A 27,048-nucleotide genomic window follows, 5' to 3' on the forward strand; every position below is an offset into this window, starting at 1 on the left:
AGGCGCGGCGCAGGGCCCAGCGCGCATGCGCCCGCCCCATTCCCATAGCAACCTGCCGGCCAAGGGTACGTGGGGGAGGGACCACCCATATGTTGGTAGGTCACGCACATCCCTCTTCTTTACCAAGATGGCGGCCGGCCCCTCGGCCTCGTACCCAGCATAGGCTTCGCTGCGGGCCTACTAGAGGTAAAGCCGGCCCCGCGCCCGGTGGCGCCGGCCGCGCGGGAGGGCGACGGGGGTGGGGTGGGGAGCGCCTCAGGTAAGCGGGACGAGGGCGCGGGCCCGGGCCCGGGCTCGGCTCTGCGGCCGGGCGGGTTCCGCTGCCTCCCAACAAGATGGCGGCAGCAGAGAGACGGGCTCCGCGGGCGGAATGTCTAGCGAGCGCCCGGCTCCGCTCTATGGTCTCGGCCTTTCCGATTGGCGCGGGGGGGGCCCCGTGCCGCCGGGGCCCCCCCCCCCCCCCCCCCCCCCCCGAGCCGGGGGCGATGCGCAGAGGAGCGCCCTTCCCCGGCCTCCCCCGCCGCCGTCTCTCTGGCGGCGGCCGCCCCGCGCTGCGGCGGCGGCGGGGAGCGCCCCGGTGCCAGCCCAGGGAGCGGACAAAACACATGAGTCATGCCCCGCTTCCCCTCCCTGCGGCGGCCGCCCTCCGCCCCGCGAGTCAGCCGGGGGTGATCCCGGGCCGCCCCTGAGGGGATGGGGATGACAGCACGGCTGCGGTCCCCTTCCCCCCCACCTTGGCCGATGTCCCGCGGCCCGGTCTGCTTCGGGCTCTGAGAGTTTGAGCTTGAGTGTAACAGTCTCCTATTGCACAGCTGGTGGGCCTGAAAGCTGGGGCTCCGGTCACGGGCTGCTCTGGAGACGGGTTTCTGCCTTGCCTGTGGCTCTTCAGGTAGAGCCAGCCCACCTCTGTGTGACAGAGGGGAAACTCTGCCTCTTTACTGAACTGCATTCTAGTCCCGTAGTATGGTTTTGTTGTAGGTTATTTATAGAACAGGGTGATCCAGCAGTTGAGCAGAACTGAAGAAGGTTAAGTGCGGGGTGTTCATGATCCTTGGGCCCAGCTTGGCTATAGCTAAGTAAAGTGGCTTGACACGTGATAAGTTGCGCTTCCTGCGCTGGCCTTCCCCGAACAGTAGGAAGGATTCCCAACTGACAAGAGCAATTCCTTCCACTGAAAGGCAAGACGCAAGAGAGCAGGCCATGCTGGGAATGTTAGTAATACCAACAGCAGTTCACTCGTAACTGATGAGATGAGCCAAGGACCTCGAATTCACAGCTCTAGTTTAGAATTTGAATCCAAATTCACAACTCTGTGGCTGGGAAATGAAAATTAGAGACATTCACAGTCCCAAGGAGTTGGAAGGATTCAGTTCTTTTCCTATGCTGTTGTGTAATGACAGAGAAAATTCTGCACAGTGATATGTGCTGTCTTGCTTTATTGCCAGTTTTCTGTTTAGTAAGTCAAGGGAAGCTGCTGCCTGATGATTTAGTCTCTGCTACACAATTGTTTTCAGTTAGAAGACAATTTAACAGATAGTATAACAGCTTTCTCTTTTTTTCCCTCCCAAACTAGACTGGAAAGTGGTGTTTCAGGTATCGTTTCGTAGGTGGATTGGATATACCTCCCTCTGGTACAGGAACGTACATCAGAGGCAAGGCAGGAAAGGAAGCAGTAATGTAATTTGTAGCTCTGTGTCTGCTAAAACTCTGTATCTCCAACCCTTTGCCTGCTTAGATTTAAGCTGTTAGAAAAAACTTCTTCCTGTCGGTACGTGAATTTTCATGCAGCATGGCCCAAGTCATAGGCAGGGCCACCCACATACTCAAGCCACAAAAAACCCTCAACCTTTTCCTTCCAAAAAAGTCCACAGTATAGTTTTTCACAGACCAGAATGACAGGCACAGGAAAAGCTCTCACTAGATGCAGAGGTAACAATATCTGAAGGCCTGTAAATGTAGAGTGGAAGAGGCAGTGTAACCGTCTAGTGTGAGCTTTGCCACTGTGGCAAGATATGGTAAGCCTAGATCATTCTCAAAAGACAGTTTTCTAAGTGGCTTCTAAGAAGTGGTTAAGAAAGATTGCTCTGTGTTTGTCCTATATAAATTTTTCCAGTGTTTCACTCCTGATAGTGTGACACATACTCCTGTCTCCTCCTTCATTGCAAGTTAAGCTGGTTTCTTGTTGTCTTCTTTTCTTCCTCTCCCCCAATTCTGCCTGAAAAGGTGAAAAAATTATGACACTACTTCTTGTGTGTTAAAGGTTATTGTGTTAAAGGTTCTTATGTTCCCTACTTTTTCATTGGTGTCACTTCTCTAGAGCGGGATGATCAAGGAAGAGGTGGGGGCAAAGGGAAGAGATTTCCTCTTGATCTGGAATTGGATCATAACATTGTCATTATGCTATATAGCATAATGGCAAGGATAGTAACTTACTTTTGGTAGAATAAGGGCAGTTGTTCTTAGTCAAGTAGCTAGTCTTTTTTTCCAGTTCACATTAAGCTGCTTCTGAAGACAGTATGGTCTATTAGAAGAGAGATCTGTAACCTTGGATTTCGTAGCTATTATCAGTGTGGAGAGCCATCCCAGACAAGCCAGCCTGTGCAGTTCACACCTTTTCAAAGAAAATTGGGATGTTTTATTGGTTACAATATTTCAGCTGATACCGCCTTTCCCAAAACGTACTCTTCCCTTTGCATACAGAAGCATGTTAAGCTGGTACTTATGTACTTAGGATTGTGCTACTGTGAGAATTCAGGTAATTCACCCAGGTCACTACTGGTCAGATGGTTAGAGTAGTCAGCAGTGGCACTGAGACGGGTCTAGAGTGTTCAAACTGAATGCGGGGGTGTGGTTGAAAAAGTTGATTCACCATGACTGGGAGAGTGTCTGACAATTTGAGCTGTGCGTTTCGGTAGAATATCAGATTTATGTGAAAATGTCATTTCCCTTTAAAAAAAAAGGTCACTCAACAATGGTTCAACTTTTTTTTGTGTTCAAGAATTCTACAGAAGGAAATCCTCGGGCCTATACTGTGCAGAGCTTATAAAATAAGCCTTAAAGCAAAATCGCAAGACTCTGGCAAGTGTCCTCATGGGTGTTTTGAAACTGGCAAGCAGTAAAGACAGAGTCTGGACACTGCCTTCACACTTTCCTTGCCACCAGAAAGAGAGAAGTTACAGATGAGTCAATCTCATCCTTAGCTGGAGTGGGCACCCAGGCATAGCCTGGCAAGACACCGTAACAAGAAATACAAGCCCTGTGAATCAAGCACAATAATAGTTTCCTCTCTGTAGCACTACCCTTATGGAAATGCTGCTATAATCTTGACAAAGAAATGCACTGCTGAAGAAGTTGCAACAGGGGTTTTTAAAGTGGGCTGAGAAAGGCATGTTAACCCAGGATGTAACGAGTCTAACTTGTCGAAGAGCATGTTACTGAGAGGCCCAGAGCCTGTAAAACTTTTGCAACATGGGTCTGTGCAAGAATGAAGTAGGTGTTATTTACATTAAAATATGAAAACAGATAAAGAAGAGATAGGGAAGTAAAACCCAGCTGCAAGATTAGGCCTCTGTTCTTCTTCCTAATTACCCTAACCTTGAAAGAAGAGAGCATTAGATCATACTGTGTAGTGTGGTGGGGTTTGCTGGTGGTTTTTGTTTTGCTTATTGTTTTTTCTGGGGCTTTGATCTCAAAGCTATTCCAAGCAGAGTCCGTGTCACCAGGAGGCTGTGGTATTTATTGTGGGCCGTGAGACTGCGTTTGGAGTGGGAGGGAGGGTCCTGGTCAGTAGGGCCTATTTGGGGGGGGATTGCGGAGGAGCTCAAGAGACACCTAGAGCTGGTCTCTGGATCCCAGATCCCAGGTGCTCATGCTAGACTGGTAATTAAGGCAAGAGTCTAGTGTCCCAAGTTCAGGGCTTGTTTCAAGAGCTCTTTTCCTTTTAGAAATTCCTAGTTCTAGATGAATAATTTTGGGTTACAGGCTTATTCTGGGTGTGGAATTATACATGAGAGAATTCAGCATGTGGCTTTATATTTAGCTGTCCTTTAGCTTTAAAAGAAAGACTGTTTATGTCCTAAAAATCTGCTATTAAAATCTTGTGATTTACATTACATCTTAAATGGAGAAGTCCTGCATGCCTAATAATTCTAGTGACCTTTTTCCCCCATCTTCCTTCTGTGAACTCATGTTGCCCCATAGTTCTCATGGTGTGACTTCAGTGGAAGAGAATCAGGGAGTCGGGTTGAAAAAAGATGTATCAATAAACAAGGAGGAAAAGTTCTAGCCAAAGCAGGGGGAAAAGCTTCTTTATTTAGAATATTTTATGTGTATAGAAGACTCTGGGTTGCTAGAAGATTTATGTGTTTAAGGTTTTAATTCTGACAAGGAAAGGTAGTCAGGCTGTGATGAGTGTTCTAGGTTTATTTTGTTTCTTATGAGACTTATGTATGTTAAAGACAAAGCAGTTCTTTTTTCCATTGTTTATGTGATCTAAAGGTGTTTCTACCTATACAAACTCTGGTATTTTCCCAGCAGTCTCACAGAAATATGAGTATCCTTTCTAGCAGGTATCATATAATACAGATACTTTTCTTTGAACTTGCTGGTTGACATCACCTGTCTCTCACGACTGGTTCAATTTTATTGAATCTTGCATCTGGTAGATCTTTCAAGCTTTGAACATATCTACTCATGTTTTGCAAATTATTGCTAGTGATATTAGCATGTAAATAACTTCGGTACATTTATACCTCGCAGTGCTAATTTCTTGACTTCAGCTGATTCAAAAAAACCATTTGGTTCAATCTCAGTGTACTGTAACTTTGTTTTGTGTCTGTGCGTTCCTGTGTTTTGGGGAGAGCTAAATAAGCAGCTTCTGCAAAGAAGGCAGGGGGTGTGCATTTACGTACCTGGTTGTATATAAGAAAGCCAGCTGGATTTCTTCTTACTGCTCTAAATAAAGCCAAATGGTAGTGGTATTTGGAGAGGGGAGAAAAGCTTGATATTATACTTACTGTCCTAGCAATGCTCTCGCCTCAGTGAAGTCTCTTTAATTGCACTTTTGGCAATTGGTGGACTTGAGAGGAAACCTCTGGTCCCAGCAGGAGCAGCACATGGCCCCGGTGCCAGGAGCAGGTTCCTGAGCGGAGCCCAAGGAGCAGGCAGGTGGAGCAGGGCGGTCTTGGTCCAGCAGCTGTGCGGGTGCAGAGGGCTGACCTTGGCCACAGCTGCCCGTACCACAGGAGCTGGCTGTGTTGCTGAGGCAGCGACGGAAGCATGTCACTCTTTTGTGAGGAGCAGGGGTTGAGGCAAGGAGCTATGTCCCGCTAGGGTCACAAAAGAGGTGCTTGCAAAGCAGCTGGCAGAAAAAAGGGAGAAACCTGAGAGAAAAGATGGACCACAAAAGGCTCGATTAGAGGAAATCATAATGAGTTTAACTTCAATGGAAAAACAGCACTGGAAGAAGCAAAGGGATTGGTTCAGTAGCTGTAAGACACCAGGAAATGATGATTCACAGGACAAGTTTTGCCTTTGAGAGGATTGAATAGCACAGTAATATTCATGCGACCTCCCTTCAATGACACTGTTTAATTTAATTGTAAAGTAAAATGGATTTACTTGTTGATGCAAAATGGAAGTAGTACCAGAATCTCTTACACTCAGCAACACAGTGCCTGGAACTGTTTTCCAGCAACAGTTTTGTCATCTTTTCTAAAGATTTTTCACTGATGAGAAAGAACCATTTGGGAAAAGTTTGGGGATGGAATTGATAGATTTATTTCACATTAACAGAAGAAAAGAAAAGAAACACACAAACAAACAAACAAACAAACCAAAACCAACAAACAATTCCACAAGTGACTTGCATATAAACTTATGTCACAAATCAGGGTGATTCTGGTAAAAGCATCCACACATATAACTTGTGTGTACACCATACCTTTTACCTGCACAGGAAATATCTGTAATTGAAAATTTCTGGAAGCGAGTGCTAATATCACGACAGCTGATACTCGTGTGCTGTAGCTATGCATTTAGTAGTCTGGTATCCCAGCAACTACCTGGATTTTAAGGAGGAAAGACTTGGAACCCTGTAGTCTTTTGACTATTCAGTTTGGAGGTGGCAGGACCCAGCCTTGTCCCTGTGTTATTAAGCTGACAATTGCTTGTTTGGGTCTCTGTCAAAGCCTGTCAAAGTGCTGTCTGACCTGTACATATCAGGTCTCTGGTTTTGAAGGAAGGTTACCGGTGTCATATCTCACAATAAATATAAGGAGGCAGGTATGGCTAGCTTTCGTAAAGCTAATCTCTGGCATATTTTTCGTCAGGGATTGGATAACTGGAATAATCTTCTTGCATAATTCAAATGTCAGGCTTGGTTTAGAGTATTGGCATGTAGCATGGGTATCCCTCCCCTGTCCCTTTTCCCCCAGCCCCACTAGTTTTGGTTGACTGGTATTTCAAAGGTTTTGCAGTGGATTGTCTGAAAAAAATCAGTAAAGACTTTTTTTTTTTTTTTTAGAGGAACGCTGAACACTGACGTCCGTTGCTCAATTCAGGTGATACCACCTGCAGTAGTACCACTTGCTGGTTCTCTTCCTGTTGTTTCTGTCTATCCCTGTGTTTCTGTCTATCCCTGTGTTTCTGGCACTGAGAATTAAACTGGATATTTCACAAAATAAACTGGGTATTTGCCAAAGATGAGTGACAAAGCCTAGGCCAGGCTGTGTGGCTGGAACATGGACATTGGGCATGGGATGGATACATGGGTCGAGTTAGGCAAAAGGAAGAGAGTAAGGGTCAGAGTTGATGCAAGGAAGATTTCCCCACTGGAAGGGACAGAGGCAAAGCCAGAGAAAGCCCCAGTGGGGCAGGAGGCCAGGAGCAATCGAAATGGACTTGTTGCTGCTTGCCCCAGCTGCAGCCTTGGGTGAGGAGTCGGAGGTGTTTGTGTCTCTCCAGTGGGCACTGGAGACTGTGTGGGCTGTCGGACCTCCCCTGCCCTTCCTAGTGCGGGGAGCGGGGCTCTGCTCTTTGCAAACCAGGCCCCGACTGTTTCCATTGCACAGTAGAAAGTAAGTTTGCTGTTATCTCTGTTCAAGTGATAAAGCTGAAGGTAAACCTGTGTCGGAGCAGTTGAAAGGAAGGCTGAGAAGAACAACTCACAGAGCAGGCAGGGTGAGAGTAGGGATGGGAATATGTTATGGTTGGCCTGTCGTGCTTTTGTTTTCAAAATGAGTACTTCAGCAGTTGGTATAGCCTGCTGGGATTTAGGCACATGGTCTTACTAGGACCCTTGGAATCTCTGGAGAATAGCAAGCTGTAGATATGTGACTTGCTTAAAAGCAGAGCTGGTTAAATAGCATTGAGGAAACTTAAAGTTCTGCACCTGCTCTTGTAAATGGTTTCATGAAATTAAAACAGTGAGTTGATGGCTCTGTTGATTGCAGCAGAGTTGTGGCTAAAAATGAGAGCAAGCAATGAGTATTTAAAGAAGTTTAGAAGTTCTTGGAAATTTAAGAAATGTTAACCCTTCTATTTTATTTGAAAACTCATATTGCTCAGGGCGCTATTCTGTTAATCCAAAAGACAATAACAATGTGTGGGTGGAGAACTGTATAGCATGAGGTACCAAAGCAAAAAATTTGTACCTAAAATGGCACATGTACCCTTCTAGTTCAGCCCAAAGATGAGCAGGGTGGGACTGGAAATTATTCAGTTATGAAAAGAGGTTTTAAGCATAAAATAATATTATTTGTAACAATTAGTGGAAATAGTTTTACTCTGAGTTCCCACTATTTCTCTCTCTCTCTCTCTCTTCTTTCATAGCAAGCTTAGAGTGGCCTTGCAGATTTGGAAGAGAAGGCTGTCTGGTTTTTTCACTGTCAGTTTAGATCACCGTGATGTAATTCTGTCTAACACATGAAGAGCCTTTTGCTTGGCCTAGTAGAGATTAGGAATTAGTGCTTGTCTGTGGATATGTTGAGGCCCTGTTGCATGTGCTATGAATAGGACAAAAGGAGGGCTGCGCTTAAATAGCGAGGGTCCTATCATTGCTTTTAAAAAGTGGTAGTTGGAATCAGATATTTACTTTAATGCCTTTTCAGAGGAATTGTTGCCAAACTGAAGAATTTTTTTTTTTGTATTTTAAATTGTTCCTTCCCTCTCCAAACAAAGCATTACCCTCCCCACAAGTTTAATTATTTTATTCTTTTGAGGTTTCTGTGTGTCACAATAATGCTAACTTTTCTGGGTTATATTTTCCAACTGCTTGTTGTAACTGAAAGATAGAAATAAAAAAAAAAATTACAAAATTGGAGAGTCTTGTGAAGCCATGTGACTTGGGGAACTGGAACTCTGAGGAAAACATACCAGAGCACATAGAAAGTTTATAAAAACGGAGCTCTGGCATACTCTGAAGTCTTCATTATCCAATAAACATTAGTAACAAAGGAATCTTTAAAATCTTTTAAGGAGCCATGAACAACCTTGCTTAGGTTTTTCTGTACAATATCTAGAATCAAAGTAGCTAAGCAAGATTAAAAAAAAAAAAAACCAAACAACAAAACAAAACCAGATAAAAATAAATGTCTATTTACAGTTTCCATGCTTAAGTTGCAAATTGTCCCCCTGGCCCCCTGAAAAATGTCACTTGAGTGTCTCAGTTTGCCACTTTTCTTATTTTTTTTTTAAATTTTTCATTTGCTGCATATATTTACCTAATTGAGTCTCTGTGAAAAGAAGTGGTTGTCATCTTTATAAACTGCCATAAGCAGGTCCTTAAATTCTGCCCTGCAAAATGGCAGCCTAAGAGTACCTGTAGGACAGTCTTCGGGACTGTGGTGACACGTTCAATCTAAGGCATGGTGAGCTTTGAGTTTTCTAAATATATGACAGTTAATGCAAAAAAGGGTAAGTTAAGGGCTTGCAAATTCCTTGCCTTTCCAAGCTACGTGATATGTAGTGCCTGAGAGCTTCTGGCAACATCTCTTAAAAAAAAAAAAAAAAAAAATTGCCACGTGTTCATTTTACATTGCAATTGCCAAGGGAGAGGGAACAAGAGACGCTGAAAAGGTAAACAAAAGAACTCCAACCAGTAGCCAAAGGAGGGTGAAGTGAAAGTTTCCTTTTGAAGAACAGAAAGGAAATACTGCAGAACAAAGCACACACTATCTCTGCAATCCTCACTTCTTGGGTAACTGTGGTATTTAACTGCAAGTATATAAGCAGGCTTTGGGAAGTAGCTCTCAGCTAATTATTTGTGGAAGATTTTTTTTTTTTCTTCTGAAGTGCTGGTTGAACAGAGAACAGTGCTGCAGCACCACTATGAAAGCACCTGTGCATGATGAGCATACAGTGTGGTGGTAATTTAAATTAAAAAGCAAGTTCAGATCAGCATAAAGAGCCAAAATTGAAATTGAAGGTTCTGACTGCAAGTAAGAAACCATTTTCACTTTACGATAGTCAGGTATTGGAATAGGTTGCCCAGAAAGTTTGTGCAGCTTTGAAGGTTTTCAAGACCTGACTGAAGAAAGCCCTGAGCGCCCTGGTCCGACCCTGCTTTGAGCAGGAGGTTGGACTAGAGACCCCAGAGACTTGGACCTCCAGCCTGTTGTCAGTTGTCCTGAATTTCTGTGATTTCTTTCACTTCTGCTACTCTGTGCTATTGCCACTTTCCAGGCAATATATTGGGAATCTTTGTTTTCTGAATCTCTTTTCCCATTCTTGAGTCAAGTCAGTGTTTTGCTTTACTGTGAAACAGAACAACAGAAATGGGACCAGCAAAAATATGATTCCTGTTCTACAGAACAGCACAGGAAGATACTTTATTTCACTTAGTCCCTCATATTTAAAAAGTATTCCTCTTCAAAGGCTCCCCAAGGCCAAGAACCTGAAACTTGCTTCTACTTTGACAACCTTTTCCATTCCTAAATTTGCCATCTCCGAAATACAGGTGGGAAATTCACCTCAGTCATTCTTGGTCTGAATATATTACTTCTGTTTTCATCTCATTCCATTTTATCTATTCCATTTTATCTTGATTATTTGAAATCCTAACTTCTCCTGAAAGCCAAGTTCATGTTAAATAATCAGATTTCTCTCCCAGTGTAAGTGGAAGGACGGACTCTGACCTGTCCTCTGTGGCTTCCTTTTGTTTTGCTTTTGGATTGATTTTATTAAACTGTCCATTGACTTTCTTCCTCATCTCTGAAATGGCATTTGTTTTTGTCATAGCACCTGGCATCCAAGGATCACAGCGTTCTGAACAACCTGAAATGAAATAATGAGTCCACAGAGTAAACCAAGACCGCTGTATGTGCACAGCCAGGGCAACTGAGAGAATTTTGCCAGTCAATTCAGCAAATCAGCAGCAAAACTAAGAGTAGAGCTCGAGTCTCTTAACTGGTTTGTCTACATTAACCAGTAAATCTAGTTTTCTTACAGAGTCCCTGTGTAAAACATGCATATCTACGCTTTAACTAGCAGCTTTTCCTCTCTCTGCAGTCAGAGGGCTTGAAGCTGCTTGTTCACACTAGAACTCTGTCCACACCAGTAAGTTGCTCCTGTTCTTCCTACCTATTTTGCTTGCCCTTTTTTATAGAGCACCCTGTGATAGTCTAGGAAGGGCAGTGTATATATTGCTTGCTAGCTGACAGTTGCATAATTTTATTGTCAGGGTGCCCAGGAAATAAATAATTCTTTTAAACAACCATTTGGCCTGAGAGGCCTGCTGAGGTTAGTCACCTTTCTTCAATGTCTGGTCAGCTCTTCTGCTTGTGCAAGAGAATTGTCCTCGATAAACCATGTAGGTTTACCAGGAGAAAGGCAAGTGGTGTTGCACTCCCCTGGGACCCCTTATTTATACCACCTAGGTCTCGTGTGAGACAAACGCATGCAGTCGCTCATCTTCCTTTCACTTCCCTCCCTTCTTCACAATGTGACTAAATGGTTGGAGTTGGGATTAGTGTATAGGCTTGGGTAGACTTTTCTCTTTCTACCAGCAGTTCTCTACTTGGGTATTTACAGTGGGCCTCTGAAGATGGTGGGCTTGCATTAAGTACAGCCAAGGGGCAGAATTTAGCCTACAGAATCATTTATTCCTAGTAGATGTGTGAACGGGGAAGAGAGGTGCCTGACTTGCACATCCCTGGAAGTTTCCTTCCTTGTGGCAAATACAGAAAATCTGGTCTCAAAGTCACGGAGACATAAGCAACACAGACTCACATTCAGTCATTTTTTTATGATGAAACTTTTTTCATTCTCTTAGCAGAAGGATCTGCAGATCTTAGCAGAAGGATAATTTGACCCTTAATTTCAATTTAATAGGGGTTTTCCTGTAGAAATAAAAACATTCTATTGGAAGATCCCATGGCAAGCCGTAGCGATAGCTTTAGAGCTGAGAGGCATATTGTGCTTGCTTTGGCTGAGAACCCAAGTACTCTCTGGCATACAAGTGCCCTGGGTCTTGAATCTTCTTCCGCTTCTTTTTCTAGTATGATCCAAAGTATTCCCCCACCCCTTTTCTCTTCATGCCACTGGTGAGGGATGTGCTGAAATGGGTACTTCAGGGGCAGTTCTTTTGTGGTGTTCTCTGACTTCAGTGTGTGGGATAAGCACCCAAAGTACAAAAAGGGTGCTTATTTGTACAGTTTTAGAAATATGGAGTTATATTTAACAGGAAATAAAGTCACAGCACACACTCTTTGGAGCATACTTGGGTTGCTTTCCAAATAAGGCTTGCAGTTTCTGGCAGGAAAAATAGGGATCTCTTATAACAACAGAAAATAAGAACAGGCTAGAAGAAATCCTTTGCAAAATCCTAGCTCAGCTGAGGGTGAATGTGCCAGGAAAGACCAACCTTTTTGTGGCCTTTGCTCCAGTGGTTTAAGGAGCTGAAAGTTTCCTCTCCCTTCCCCAAGAGTCCTGGGGTGGTATGATTATGGAAAGCTTAACTCCTCAACCTTTACTTTCTCACTGGTGAACATGTGTTCCAAAACACCAAATCCCGAACTTACTCAGTGTTAGTTTTATCTCTGCGTGTGTTTCATATTTTTGCTGGTCCCATTTCTGTGTCCTCCCTCAGATTGGTGATGCAAGCTGCCAATCTTCTAAGCCATGGAAACTGCGTATTGCCCAAGCCTTTACCCTTTCTATCACACATCAGTGCTCTTTTTGGGGGGCTTCCTTTTCAGTTGTTCTCACACGTCATGCAACCAGGGTCTGTCATAATGTTGCCAAAATATGGGATGCTAGAGGGAGAAGGGCAGGTTAGTGTTTGGGGTTGGGTAGCTGCTTCTGTCTCCTTTCCCCTCAGCTGTCAAAAATTCCTACGCCTGGCTTCAAGAGGAGACATTTTACACACATCTTCATGACAGGCATCTTTTTTTTCCTTCTTCCTCCTCCCTGATGTGAGATTGCACTTGTGGGCAAGTGGACAGAACGGGCACCAAGCAGCCCCTGCAGGCCTCTCTCTGCCCCCACCCCATTGCCTTCTTGGGGAAGAGGGATGGAGTGGGACGCTGATGGTCAATGTTATGGTGACAGGAGGAGTGGCAGGTTGAAATAGGCCTCCTAGCATCCTCAAAATGTGCTTTTGTCCATGCATGGGACACTTCTGTACTTACTGAATGTGGGAGGAAAGGTGAGCTCTCCACCCCCACTACCCTCTTCCCCCATGGAAGATCTTCCTCTAAGGAAAACAGCCTGTGACAGGTTTCCTTCAGCAGAAATCATTATTTGAGGGTGGCACATGATGGATGTGCTAGGGCTTCCAGTAACTTCTGGGCCTGGCAGGCTTCCCTCTCACCACTTGCAGCTGCAAATAAAGGAAGAGCTACAGAAACGTGCGGGGAAGATTCCCTCTTAAACAGTCCTGGAGAGGAAGCTGTGATAAAAGCCAGATATCCGTAATGTCCTAGCAACCCCAGTGGCTGCAGCAACACTGCATAGCCAGAGTAGGAGAGGGGCATACGGTTGTCCCATAGGTGCAAGGTGGCACATCCCCACAGAGGGCCCCTGCTGAACCAGATGATGAGATAGAGTTGAGGGACAAAGATGTTGGTGTTTCAGTGAGATGCTCTAGGCTGGGGGTTGTGATGCTCCTCTGGTCCCCTGGCACAGGGGATTGCAGTACTTACCCATGCCAGAGTTAATTGGATGCAGCAAAGTTAGAGCTTTGAAAGGAGGATGCTTACTTTGCGCTGGGGAGATAAACATGAGGGAGTGAAAGCACCAGAAAAGCATTGTGTAGCTGGAGCGAGGTTCAGAGTGCTAGGCTCCAAGTTCCAAATTACAACCCTCCGCGCTCCCAGCTGCTGCCTGGAAGCAGAAGTTTCCAGCGTCTGGAGGTGCTGTGGTTTGCCCAGGTCCCCGAAGCTCTGCTTTTCCATGAGCCACCTCTGTCTTGGTAGGCACCAGCTTGCTCGCCTGTGTCTTGCAGGGTGCTGCTGGCATCCACAGCCTAGACGCTTTTTGTCAGAGGAGCCTGAGCCAGCTCTTGGAGCGTATATGACGTGGCAGCAGTGGTTGCTGCCTTTCTGCGCGGCAGCCCTGTGCTTGGAGCAGTGTCCCTGCATCCTCACAGAGACCGCCAGACTTTTTGAGGAGAGGCCGAGGCGGGGGGAGATGGATCATCGTGGTGCCTGGGCAGGGTGTCAACTCCTGACAACCGTTCTCCTCCTCCCTTTAACGTACTTCCCGATTTCACCTACAAGTGTATTTTTATTTACAGTGATAAATTGTTTGTGTCAAAAAGTTCAAGTGCTTTAATGATGTCCTCCCAGCTGCAGGATTAAAAGAGGAAAACGGGAGAAATCTCCTACTCTTGTTCAATAATAATAAGTAATCATAATTTTACCTAAGGCTAAATACCATCCCTGTTTCCATAAATACATCACATGAATATCTCTCAAAATTACTGCATGTAATCAAAAGCAGTTATTCCAAAGACCTCGCATTTCTGCAGTCAGAGCTCCACAAAGCAGGTTCTTGCGTTTAGTTTGCCAGGGTCTGGGAGAGAGCAGGGCATGAATGAGAAAACCAGTCACTAAATGCAAGTTATGAATGATGAGGGAAATTAATCCTGTGTAGGAAAATGGGCAGAGACTGAGCTAATGCAAAAATCAGTTCAAATTCCATGTGTTTTTACACTGATGTGACTCTTTTTTTCCTCAGTTCCCTGAGGGTGCAGGGCTAATAATTAAAAACATCTATATTGCACAAACTTAACAAACATCCTCTCTGCAGGAAAGGAGGGTATTGTCCTTGCTGTCTTGACTTTCCCCTCCTTCACTCTTCCCCGTTTCCAGATTAGAGATTGGAATAAGGAGAGGGGCTCTCTTGGGGGAGCGGGGGGGGATTTTTTTTTTTTTAATGTATATATATATTTTTTTTAATCTTGTTCTTACCTTGCCCCTTCTCCTGTCTGTAACTTCAGCATCGGGTAGCTGCTGCTTTGACACAGACCGTGCAGGAGGAGGAACAACTGGCCCTTCTGGGGCTGGAGCCTCAGTGTCCCTCTCTGCTTGCAGGACGGGGCAGAAGCCCCAGGTGTTTGCTGCTTTCCAGTGTTGGACATGGTTTTAAGACTGATCAGAGCCCTCATGAGCCACTCCAGCTCCCTAACCCTGCGTGAATCAGGCCTCACCCAAACAAAGTCGGTAATTCTCAGCTCTGGGGAGCTGCACTGACTCCCGGGGCCAGCCAGCTGTGCGGGCTCGGTTCTGCGGCAGCTCTAGCCCTCGCCTTCCCTGGAGCCGCCGGGCTACGGATGGGAGGCGCTTTCTGCACGGGGATCCGTTGTTTCGGGGAAAAGGCGGCCAGGGGCTTTCCCGCGGGTGGCGGCTCGGCTGGAAGCCACCCGCGGCTCTCGTCCCTCGCCGTGAAGTCCCGCGGGCCGGGCCGGGCCGAGGGAGCGGAGCCGCCGCCAGAGCCGCAGGCTGCCGGGCCGGGCCGGGCCGCTGCTCCGCTCGGCGGCGGCGGGCGGGCAGGCGGCGGGGCGCCCCCGGCGGCGCGGGGCACGCGTGGCGGGCCGGCCCCGCCGGGAAGGGGCATGTCCCGCTGACGTGCGGGCCGGCGATTGGCAGCGGCCCGGCCTATATAGGCGCTGGGGCGGGCGTCGCGCCGCTCTCCCAGGAGCGCTCCGGTTCTCCAGCAGGGCGGGCGAGCGGGCACCGGCCGGAGTGAGTCACGGGGGACGGGGGGGCGGCCCCGCCGCCGCGCCGACGTGGAGGCTGGGAGGGCGGCGCGGCCCGGCCCGGCCCGGCCCGGCCTCGCTTCCTCCCGCCCGGGCGCAGACGTGTCGGCGCCGCCGGGAAACTCCGGGCCAACTTCCCGCCGGCCGGGCCGGGCAAAGTCCAGCGGGAGCCGCTTGGGGCAGCCCGCGGCGGGAGGGTGGGGGTCCGGTGCCGACCCGGCTTGTGCCGGGCCGGCAGCAGCTGTCGGGTCGCGCCAGCGTGCGGCGTCGGCCCGGGCTGATGGGGAGGCTGGGCCCCGCGGGTGTGTGGGGAGGGGGCGGCCCGGGCCGGGGCGCGGCGTGATCCTTCTCGCCGGGAGGAGAGGGGGAGCGGCGCTGGTCCGGACGGCTCCACGTCGTGCCCGGCGGTCGGAGGGTTTGCGCCTGCTACGAGCAAAAACGGTCGGCGGCGGGCGGTCGTCCAGCGCCGGATCAGCCCGCCGAGCGCCGGCGGCGGGGGCCGAGCGGCTCCGCTCCTGTCGCGACTAGAGGGGCGAGCGGCCGTCGGGAAGGCGCTGACTCCGGGCTCGGGCAGGCCGTGCCCCCCCCCCCCAGCCTCGCGCCCGCCACCGGCAGCTTCCCGGCGGCCGCGGAGCCGTGCTCGGGGGCTGTCAGCGGGCCCGCAGCACCTTTCTCCCGCTTGCGTGACGCGGCCGCCCCCGGCCTGCAGCCCGGAGGGCCGCGCCGGGCTGATGCTGCCGCTGCCCGCCCACCCCCCCCACCCGGCGTGCTCCCGGCCCGGTTCCCGCACGGGCGGTGCGTCGGGGCGCGATCCCCCCCACCTCGGCGCGGGGGGCGCGGGTGACAGCGGGTCCCGGCCGGGCCCTTTAAGGGCGCCGCCCCGCCCCGCCGCGCCGCCCCGCCCCCGGTGCCGGCAGTGCTGAGGTGGCGCTGGCGGCGCCGCCCGCCCCGGCCTGGCCTGGCCCGGGCCCTGGAGCTCCCCCGTCTCGGCCTGGCGCGGCCGGGCACGGCGGAGGGGAAGCGGAGGGGCTCCTCTCCGCCTGGCCCCGGTGGCGTGCCCGCTGCCGCGCTGCCCGTGCCGTTGTCCCGGGGAAGGCGGCCGCTGCCCGAGGGACGCGGTGGCGGTACGGGCCCAGGCGGGCTCCGGCGCTGCCCGCCCCAGGCGGGAGGCGCTCCCCGAGGCCGGCTGCCCCTCTCGGTGTGCGGCCGTGGAAGCCTGCTCCCGGGACCGGTGAGAAGCACCGCCGGGGCCTGCCCCGCTCGGCGCCGGCCGGGAGGACGCGGGCGGGTGCACGTTCTCTTTGGCTGGGCTGTGGTGAGCGGCTGGGCAGGCACGGAACAGCTCCTGTCCGAGGGCAGGAGGTGACGGCGGGGAAGGTGGCGGGTCGTGGCGTTAGTGGAAGAGTAAATACAGGGGATGGATAGGTCAGGTGTAAGTCTGTCGGTGTCTAAGACGCCAGTTGCATTGCGCTCTCAGATGTACTACTTCAGGAACCGGTGCAAAGGGAGAGACTCCATCCCGCCACGCAGCAGCTGTCCGCCTGCGTGATGCCCCCCAAAATCAAGGGGCCTGGGCCTTCAATGTCTGGAAGAGCCAGTTGGTTTTCAGAAAGAAAGTATTTTCATGTATGACCACTCATCTGCCACGAGATAGCCCTGCCCTGTGTGAGCATCTGTCAGAGGACAGTGGCTGCCACAACCAGCTCAGCCCTCTTGCTGTGTGCAATCCTAGCTGCGTCCGATTTTAGTTACCTCGATTAACAAACTGCTAATATTTTTTTCAATATAGTTTTAAATAACTCGTAACTGATATTTCTGTCCACAAGTACGGATTGTATTGGCAGGGTAACTCATGACTTTGCTTTTGTTTCTCTTCATACATAACCGTGTGGTTAGGTCTGGCCCTTGCTGGAGGCTATTTTTTGGATTATTTCGTTCTCTTTATTTTAAGTGCGTTCTAGACTTCTGAAACTTCTTTTGGCACGCAAAGCTAGCACTACAGACGGTGTATAAACTAGGCAGTTTAAAACCTGTTGACCGAGTCAGCCACACGCTAGCATGATGTAGCTGTAACCTTAGTTTCAAAACCTAAAGTGGGAAGTCAAGGAGGTGTAGGCTCCAAATGCGATGCCTGAGCTGCTGGTTTTCCACATTATGTTTAAAATACCATTCTGATGGCTGCCTCCAGTTTTGGCCAGAGATGAATCCCTGAGGCCTACAATATACCAGATGTTTGGGATTACTGGAGACGAAGAGCATTTGTTCTTAGCTTGCTGTATGGGTGACAAAGCAGAAATTCATATGGATAAATGCTGTCCTTAGATTTCTTTTTGAATGTCTGGCTGTTCTCTGAGGTGGAGGCTACAAGGAAGATCTCTGCAGCTGGTGTGGACACAGTGAAACCAGCAGCTGTGCCTTGAGGTCATGACTCTTGGGCAGGCGCTATATTAGGTGTCATTCACTGACTTCTCATCCTTACCCTCCTCCTCTAAGCAGCAGAGCACATGCAAGATGAGCCAGGTGGTGCTTTCCTGAGAAATGAGAGTTGTAAGCACGTCCATGTCGTTAGCAAGGCTCTAGCCAGACTTTGGCAGCTGCTTGTGATATCTAGGATGCTTCTCACTCCTGCCCTTGTTCCTGTTTGCAGCTTGCCATGAGGTGGTGGCACCCTCGATAGCAACCCAACGGGCTGGAGGAGCCGACGGCTGAGCCTGCAGGCCTTGCTGAAATAGTCTGGGACAGGTGCTGTGCCGCTAACACTTTTCTTGGTTCTGCGGCAGCTTGAGCTGCGCGGTTGTGTACCATGGACGTGTAACCATGTGTTACACCACGGCATAACTCTGGACAGTGAGGAGAACTCAGGTATTTCTCTGAGATCAGATTACTAGCCACCCTCTTGTGTATACCAGCAAATGCCGTGCAGAGCCTCTGTGTGCTGCAGCAGCTGTGCTTCAGACAGCATGGCTGGCTGGCTGTCCCAGTAGCTGCCACCTCCTAGTAGCAGATCATTACAGGATTAATTGCAACATTAGATCTATTACTTTGATGGTGCACGTGGTGTTGCCTTGTGCCAGATCAGAGGCATGTTGAAGTAGGGAAAAATACTCCAGCCTTCACCGAGGTGTGGATCAGGCCTGTGTGGCCCCGTTGCGTTACTGCTCTCCTTGTTCTTCCCCCCTTTCCTTCTGCCTCTGTCGCCTTCCCTTACTGTGTCACAACGTAAGCGCAATGTGAGACACCACATCAGTGACGCTGTGTTTTTGGGAATCTTTTCTGGCACATTGGGAGGTCAGAAATGGCAACTGTCAGTTCACTGCAAAAGTGTCTGAGTTTGCTGTTCAGAAGGTCTGAGCAGCACTGCAGGGTTTGTGTGGGAGAGGGACCTCTCTGGAATTTAGGAGTGCAAGCCCTGCAAAAGCATGCGTAACCACTGGAGGGAACTCCAGGTGTGGGGAACTGTTGTACATCTGGCATAGTGTGTACTGTACTGTCTTTTATGTTTTTAGTTATATTCCTAAACACTTTTTCAGTAAATCTGCAGATCCAGAGACAGGAGATGTAAAGCTCCCACCAATAGCGTATATTTTTTCCTGGTTCCATCTTGTGTACGCGTTTAAAATAGTCCACATAAACCAGCGTGGGTTTTTTTCTTCCGAGTTGCAGACTGAGGCCTGGAGACAGAGTTCAGTGCCTGGTGGATGATCTTATTACAATAAAAGATGAAGAGGTGGACTGGCCAGCACCTGTGTGTGGATAGCCCTGAGTGTTTGCCTTAGTTTGTGAGGACGTCTGTGTTGATTCACCCGAGCTCCACTAAACTACATTCCTAACTTCTGACTGATGGCAGTGTTGTTGGCAGGTTTTCAGGTTGTTAGTCTCTTCTGACTAGATGTTGATGCTCTTGCTTGCAACCCTGAAATTTCATGTCTATCTTGCACATCTGTTACTAATTTACTGTATTTTTTGCCTGATACAGGATGACTGCTCTTGTAGCCAGTATGATGAAAGGGTAGCTACCGCAGGCTTCCTGCTATGAGGTTTAAGTAGATAGTGGTGTGGCCTGTAGCTCCAGTAAAACATGACAGGTAAAATATGGTGAGGTGTGACTCAGTATGAGAACATTTTGGACAGGGTGCAAGTTTGAAACACAGTACAGGAGGTCTCTTTTGAAAGTTACAGTAACGGGGGTGTCATGTTTTCCTGTTGTCTTGGAGCAGTCACATACATATTTTTCTCTTTTTTTTTTTTTCTTTTATTTTCTTTAAAGCAAAAGCTGGCAGGCTGACAAACGGGCAGCTTACAGGACGGACTCTCTGGCTACTGACCATTTAGCTGGTAAGTTCTTATTTTGGGAGAGCAAAAGATCTTGCTGTTGCTTAGCTTGCTTATCAGAGTGGCTTTCTGAGTGTACCCCTAAGTCAGGAGGAGTTCAGGCACCTAAATAAGTCTTTTTCAGGAAGAGGCAGCATCCTGGGCCCTTTGTGTTTTCTCTCCAGGGTTCCACAACGGTCTTGGACTGACTATCCAGACCTTTGGATACTCACTGAAAAATTGCACACCATTAATAAATGATAGATTAATTAGATTATGCTTTAACAACTTATGGTGTCCCCCTTTCCAGTGACCTTCTTAGGCTGCACATCCTCTGCCTTCTTAATGAGGAGCTCTAGTTTTGGTGACTACTGTGCTGTGAGGAAATATCCCCCCTGAGTTCCTGTCTGGTTCAACAAGAGAACTGGGCAGCTGACTGCACTGTAGGTGCTCTCTCTTTCAAGAGGCTGACTGCAAAAGTGCTCAGTAACACATACTTTGTCTTCCTGGAGTAACTTTTGTGCATCTTGAATGGTGTTGGTAATAGTGCTGCCATCTCTGTCTCTTCCAGTGGCATACCCGGATTGTGTGTGGGTGGGAAGTCGACAATGAGCTCCGTGGCAGTTTTGACCCAGGAGAGCTTCGCTGAACACCGCAGCGGCCTGGCTCAGCAGCAGGTGAAAGGTGAGAAAACACAGTTGAGCTCCTGTGCTGTTACCCAAGCTTGCTCCACGCATCCAGTTCCCCACAAGTGTACACACGTTGCGTTCTCCATTCCTAGATTGGTGGCCCGCCAAACTCTGGCTTTCCGCCAACAGCAGCACAGTGGTGATGCTGCACAGTGCAGAGCCAGGAGGAGGCAACCCTCAGATCTCCACAGAGCTCTGGCTAGCAGTGCTGTCAGCCGTGGGACAGGGCACATGCAAGAGTGGGGCACTGGGCTACAAGAGAGCCTCATGGGATCAGTGTGCTGGGCTGTCATTTCCTTCCTTTGCTCAGCCAGGTGCTGGGGAAAGTCACTATGATTTACTTAACTAACTTACTGATGGGTTTTGGCACCCATCCTCCAGCTGCGAGGTGGCCCACTTGGCATGGCCCAGTGCACAACTGAGTCGAACATAAGGTACAGGCTTTCCCTGGACTCTGCCCTAACTATAGCACTTCTCTCTGCCTTCCTCCTGGGTGTATGTTTGTCTTACCCCCTTCTGACCTGCAGCCTTGCTCTGTTCCTTTCACTTCTTTCTGCTCAGCCTGTTGTCTCCTAATTAAGCCAGTCTTGACAAAGTTGGCACTAATGTGCTGTTTGCTGCCACCATTTGCTTGCATGTTCACTTCCTGCATCCGTAGTGCCTGCTCAGACAAGGCTGGTTGTTCATGGCATCTGCTGCAGTCTGTGCTGTGGTCAGTTGTGCTCCAGACTCGGCTGCTCCACAAGCATAACTATAATAGGATTAGTAGTAATGCACAAGTCATTTGCTCTCCCTTGTTAGTGGTGCCTAAATACAATTGCACTGCCTATGAATAGGGGCATTTCTGTGGGGAGAGCATCTCATTTACCCTGTTTGCTTCAACCCAGTTACAGCTTTAAACTCCGAAGAAGAGAATGATCCTCCAACCTACAAGGAAGCCTTCCCTCCGCTCCCTGAGAAAGCACCGTGTTTGGAAGCTGCCCAGGAACCTGCTGGGCCCTGGAGCAAAATCCGACCAATAAAGGCTTCTGTCATCACTCAGGTTGGTGGGAGTGGGTGTCTTATCTCCCTCCTTTTCCTCCCTCCAAAAAGTAGGTGAAGTGGAGCTTTCCCTGGAGTATGAAATCCCTAGTGTGTCAGATTGACAGCCTCTTTGCTGTACTTAGCCCTGGGGCATGAGGGAGACTGCAGCTGAGAGCTAGGACTGCTCTGGACGGGAGGGATGTGCTGGAAAACTGTCCAGAAAAAGCTCTGAATCCCTGTTCCACAAATAGCTGGACCAGGCCTGAAGAGAGGATTGTAGAATGCAAGTAGTGAGGACTAATCCATTAAAGTATTCTCCCCATAGCTTAGCACTGTTGCCTGCCTGACGTACTTCAGGAAGACACCCAGTGTGGGACAGACTGCCTGCTGCAGTACTCTTGAACTTTTCCTGGTTGCAGCTGGTATCTCCACTAGAAAGGCTGATGTGTTGCACAAACATGGGAACTTAGTATGCCAGTAAAGTCCTGTATGGCAATAAAAGAGGGAGGTATTGGTAATCAAAAGCATACTGACTGCTTGCTGTCCGCTTCTTTTATCTGTCCTGTGGCTGAGCAGGTGTTTCATGTGCCACTGGAGGAGAGGAAATACAAGGACATGAATCAGTTTGGAGAAGGCGAGCAGGCCAAGATCTGCCTTGACATCATGCAGAAGACAGGAGCTCACCTGGAGCTGTCTCTCGCAAAGGACCAGGGCCTTTCAATCATGGTCTCTGGCAAGCTGGAAGCAGTCATGAAGGCTCGGAAGGAGATCGTCGCTCGGCTGCAGACTCAGGTGAGGGCATCTAACTGTTTCTCGCTTCATGTTTGCTCTTCCTCAAGACTCACAAATGCTTTGAGACCCTTGGGCGTGTGTGCTTATAGAGAAGTGCTATTAGATGACTAATTCAGCTTTGCCATATATTTTCAAAGTACACAATTGGCAATTTGGAATGCAAATGTGGCTTAAAATAGGGTTCAAAGCTAATTACAGGCCATGGTGTTGCATGAAGGGTGGAGTCTGCAATCTCTGAATGCTTGAATTGCAAACACTTGAATTGCAAACAGTGACTTTGTGCTGAGGTGCTGGTGCCTGAGGTGGTGCAGGCCCCTCACACAAAGCTAGTAGTGTCTGAGAACTGGATTGTGCTTTCTCTGAAGTCCTTCAGAGGAGAACGTGGAGGGATGGGAGAAAGAAAAGTAGAGAAGAGGTAGTCCTGCAAAAAGCTGAAAGCTTCAGGTCAGGGTTCTGGATTGTGTAACTCAAGTCACACTGGTAAGGAGCCACAGCCCTCTTGTTTCAGTTGTTTCTCTTTTCAGTCCTCTAGATTTTGATTTCTTACCTTCAGATTCTTTAGTTCATAATCAAGATGGTAGTTCTTGTTAGGATAGATCGCAGACAAGTGTCATAGTGTGTTTTAAAGTGTAATGTCAAAGGTAGTTAATGCAGTAGTTAATACCATGTCTGCTTAGTGCTGTTCAGTCTGCATGTCATACCCTGCCAGAGAGAAGAGAAAGGGGCATAACGTGCATCTGAAAAAATAGTTCAGGTCGTACTGCCACAGATCCATAACCCACTGTCCTCAAATATACCTCCTACTGCCCTGGCCCCAGGTCTGAAAAGGTGTGTCTGTATTCCAGGTTCTCCTAGGCTTGGCTGGCTTCAGTACAGGGACACAGAGTTGAAGAGTCACACCAAGTAATCTCTTTTTTTTTTGATCCCTTCCCCCCCCCCCCCATTGTAGCTCGAATTTTAAGTGTCTAATTACTGTTAGTAGTTACATATTCACAGCGATCGAGAGCACAGTAGCAATCATAAGCTACTAGGTCAATAAAACTCAGTCACAAGGGAGGAAGTCAGGAATCCCTGTTACAAACCAACCCTTTAATGGTAGATTGAGAGAAGCTCTTGAGACCCCTTTTCCAAGAGAGGCCTTCTAAAAGCAGTCCCACGAGCAGCACATCCTACATTGAAGACAGCTTAGCACTTAGTAGTGGTAAGCATCTCCTAGCTGTCTGCCTGCTGGAATAGGTGTCTGGTGTTGAATTTCTGTTTCCTAGGAGTCAGACTGTGTCTTACTCTCTGTAGCCTTGGCAGCAGATGTAAAGAGTTCAGATAAACTCCACCCATGAGCTATCATCTCAGTTGCTGTCTGGTACTGCTCCAGTGTCTTGCACTGGAGGATCGGCACCTCTTCGTCTGTGCCTAAAGGCCTTTGCTAATTCAGAGTACTGCTCCTGTGCAAACAGAAGGGTTTTGAGGGAAAGGTGGGTTTCAGACTCCTGGTGTACAGGCACCATAGATCAACTGTTCTGGTACAGTATCAGTCCTCGGACAGAATGTGCTGCGAAGGCACTGTGTTTGCTCTTCAGTGGTACTGCTAAGCAAGCTAACTTGCTTTCTCTGGCTCTGTTCCTGTGGATCTGCCAGCGCAGGCAAGTGTTCTCACAGATGCCTGGTTCCTGTGTTGCAGGCTTCAGCGACAGTTGCCATCCCCAAGGAGCACCACCGTTTTGTCATTGGAAAGAATGGCGAGAAGCTGCAGGACCTGGAGCTCAAAACTGCAACCAAAATCCAGATCCCCCGCCCGGATGACCCCAGCAACCAGATCAAGATCACCGGCACTAAAGAAGGGATTGAGAAGGCCCGACACGAAATCCTGCTTATCTCTGCTGAGCAGGTACTTCAGTACTGTGATCTTTCTCATGGCATTAGCTGGACAGCCATTTTGCTTCTCCATTGTATATTAGATGTTTGCAGCCACCGTGGCCACAGTCAGCGGCTAATACGTTAGTCTGAACGGAGACGTATACTGTGCCACTGGCTGTATGAGCACTGCAGCCAAGTTCTGCAACTTCTGGTTCTCCATTTTGCCCATCTCTGAAGTCAGAGAAGCGTGTATCGTGTTTGAAGTGAACCATATTAGGTGCCAGTTGAGATAAGGCAGGAGATTACAGAGGTGAATATCGTAAATCAGCAGCAGCAACAGCAGTATTTATAGATTGAAAGGGATGGAGATCTACAAGCCTGTAAACTGAAAAGGGTGCTTTGGCCAGAGTGTCAAGCAAGACAGCACTGGCAACTTAGCTGTATCTGGCAGAGACTAATATGGAGGGCAGTTCCCACTGAGGTCTGTTCTGGGCTCTTCCAGGATAAGCGTGCCGTGGAGCGGCTGGATGTGGAGAAAGTGTATCACCCCTTCATTGCTGGCCCTTACAACAAGCTGGTGAGTGAGCTCATGCAGGACACAGGGACACGCATCAACATTCCTCCACCCAGTGTCAACAAGACAGAGATAGTCTTCACAGGAGAAAAGGAACAGCTAGCCCAGGCCGTGGCTCGTGTTAAGAAGATCTATGAGGAGAAGGTATGGATGGTCCATAAAGCTTCCCATCTTCCCCCTACTTGCTCATAGGCCCACTTCCCTTCTTAGAATCATAGAATCATTAAGGTTTGAAAAGACCCTTAAGATCATCGAGCCCAACCGTACTACTTTGTTGCATCCTCCTCATGTCAGCTCTGTCTCAGCAGCCCTTGCAGTATATGGCCATTGCCTCACTCAGCGGAGTGGGACTTGGGGTGATACTACCAAGGAGGTGACAGATTTCTCGCTTTTCTGTGTCACGGGAATTAGCAGACCACAAAGAGCTCTTGTTCACACAGGTGCTACTAAGGAAGGAGTTGTGAAGTCTACAGTGGTGGCCAGCTAACAGTATCAAAGTTGCTACATAAGTAGAAGCTGTTGAAGAGTGAATTTCACTCCAGTTTATTTTCCACAGCCAATGTTGCTGTGAATATCCTTGTTGTGGGTTATTGGGCTGTTTTTCTTCATGGTTAGGTCTGTATTTGTATCAGTCTGGATTTCAACAGAGATAATCAGCTTATAGCCTAGTAGCCTGCATGGTGTTGCATTACAGCACTGCCTGGGGGACAGCTGGGCATTGAGCCCTGTTGTGCAAGAGTGAGTGAGTGTGTGTGTGCGTATGTCATCTCTTCCATGTAGTGTCCCAGGAAGCTTGACACAGAATACTAGTTTTGTACTGTGAATTTCTGAGCACAAGGCTTTCTGTAGGCAGGGGCCCAAACGGTGCTAGGCTACTGCAGAACCCCTGTGCTCACCTTTGCTTTGCTCTTCCCTGGGTGCAGAATTTCACTGCATCTTGTGCCTCTTCCTTTTGCTTTTGTCCTTCCCTGCCCCCTTGTGATTGATGCCCCAGTGCCTCTGCCCCTACAGAAAAAGAAGACTACTACCATTGCGGTGGAGGTGAAGAAGTCCCAGCACAAATATGTCATCGGCCCCAAGGGGAATTCCCTGCAGGAGATCTTGGAGAAAACTGGAGTCTCTGTCGAGATCCCACCCACTGACAGTAGCTCAGAGACGGTGATACTGCGAGGCGAGCCTGAAAAGCTTGGGCAAGCATTGACTGAAGTCTATGCAAAGGTACTGACGAGGTGGGCTAGGCCTTCTTTGAAAGTCCCATAAAGGTACATCCGTGAGCACTGGCAGGTGTAGGGGGGGTGGTCTCTGTTAGGCTGCTAGAGATGCAGCTTAGGAGTCAATACTGAGGGTGCAACATGGGAATTGGAACTGAATTTTTGTGAAGACCTCTTCCAGTCCGCCCATCAAACAGCTTCTCTTTTTCTGTCTCTCAGGCCAACAGTTTTACCGTCTCCTCGGTCTCTGCCCCCTCTTGGCTTCATCGTTTCATTATTGGAAAGAAAGGACAAAACCTGGCCAAAATAACTCAGCAGATGCCAAAGGTATGGATGAGCTGGTTAGCTTAGCACCCTCTGATATAGAATATGGTTTAGTCCTGATCACTCTGTAGAAGAGAGGAATGTATTCTAGCGTGGGTAAAACCAGGGAGGAAATGACACAGATCTTAATATTAAGGGGAGCGTCTCTTTTACTGCTGCAAACACAACTCATCTTATGTTGTTCTCATGGGTTGAGCCCTTCAAAGGAAGCTTTATGTGGTACTATTTTGAGAATTGATGTAGTAGGATACCTGCAAATGCTGACTTCAATGAGGTTTTCCCTGCCGAGTTAGATGGTATCTAGAGAAAGGCTAGGTGAGTAACTTCTCCAAAGCCCTTGCAGGCTCCAGGATAGCACCAAAGCCTTGGGCTCTAGACATATTGATATAGCCCGAGTTGTAAGTTACCTACTTCTGAAACCATGGGAATGATGCATGTACTTTGTGGGAAGGAAACCATCTTTTAGTGGCAGGGATTGATGGTGTAGGCCTGACTGACAGTGTTGACCTGGCTTGTATCTTGGAAAATTCTTATTGGATTCATTGCTGTGTTTCAAGGTTCACATCGAATTCACTGAAGGAGAGGATAAAATCACTTTGGAAGGACCTACAGAAGATGTGAATGTGGCTCAGGAACAGATTGAAGTCATGGTCAAGGATCTGGTAAGTTCATGTTACTAGTTCCAGTACATAAGAAGAAAGTGGGGGAAGAAGAGGCAACAGAGCAGAGATTATGAGGTGTGTATTACATCCATATGATGTCTTGACATGCTTAACAGAACTTGCAGAAGACAAGTTGTGTGGCAGGTGGATGAAACCCTTGGTTACAGAGCTCGCCCATAGCATTCTTAAAAAATGAGCAGCAGGTCTTAAATCTTCTGATGCAGAGAAGAAAGGAGTCTCTTTCCATTGTAGCTGGAGAGGCATACAAGTCCCTTTAAATGTTTCACAAGCATGTTGGTCTCAGCTCAAACCAGAGGAGTGCTCTTCCGCTCTGCTTAATAGCAGGAGGAGTGCTTGTAGCTGACTACTGGAGAGTCAGCGCCAATACTGGCAGTAGGCAGTTACTTAGGGC

General features: G+C 48.4%; 1 protein-coding gene across 4 annotated transcripts in view; it reads left to right on the plus strand.

Annotated features, from left to right (window-relative positions):
• Positions 1 to 49: 49 nt before the first annotated feature.
• The window catches only part of HDLBP (high density lipoprotein binding protein), a 41,149-nt gene continuing 14,150 nt past the window's right edge, over positions 50 to 27,048 (plus strand). Inside the window, exons 1-10 of one of the 4 annotated variants that reach the window (XM_087740788.1) lie at positions 50 to 186; positions 19,464 to 19,531; positions 20,079 to 20,191; positions 21,084 to 21,238; positions 21,796 to 22,011; positions 23,690 to 23,896; positions 24,368 to 24,583; positions 25,451 to 25,657; positions 25,870 to 25,977; positions 26,532 to 26,636. In XM_087740788.1, coding sequence (XP_087596914.1) covers positions 20,116 to 20,191; positions 21,084 to 21,238; positions 21,796 to 22,011; positions 23,690 to 23,896; positions 24,368 to 24,583; positions 25,451 to 25,657; positions 25,870 to 25,977; positions 26,532 to 26,636 — 1,290 coding nt within the window. In that variant the 5' untranslated portion in view covers positions 50 to 186; positions 19,464 to 19,531; positions 20,079 to 20,115. Of the gene's footprint in view, positions 187 to 15,096; positions 15,183 to 16,290; positions 16,428 to 17,881; positions 17,939 to 19,463; positions 19,532 to 20,078; positions 20,192 to 21,083; positions 21,239 to 21,795; positions 22,012 to 23,689; positions 23,897 to 24,367; positions 24,584 to 25,450; positions 25,658 to 25,869; positions 25,978 to 26,531; positions 26,637 to 27,048 lie in introns of those variants that run through there. The other 3 variants (XM_087740789.1, XM_087740790.1, XM_087740791.1) reach the window with 3 other exon arrangements.

The sequence above is a fragment of the Nipponia nippon genome, unplaced genomic scaffold, assembly GCF_047370975.1.
Source record: "Nipponia nippon isolate SJK-2023a ecotype South Korea unplaced genomic scaffold, ASM4737097v1 scaffold_7, whole genome shotgun sequence".
Taxonomy (NCBI): domain Eukaryota; kingdom Metazoa; phylum Chordata; class Aves; order Pelecaniformes; family Threskiornithidae; genus Nipponia; species Nipponia nippon.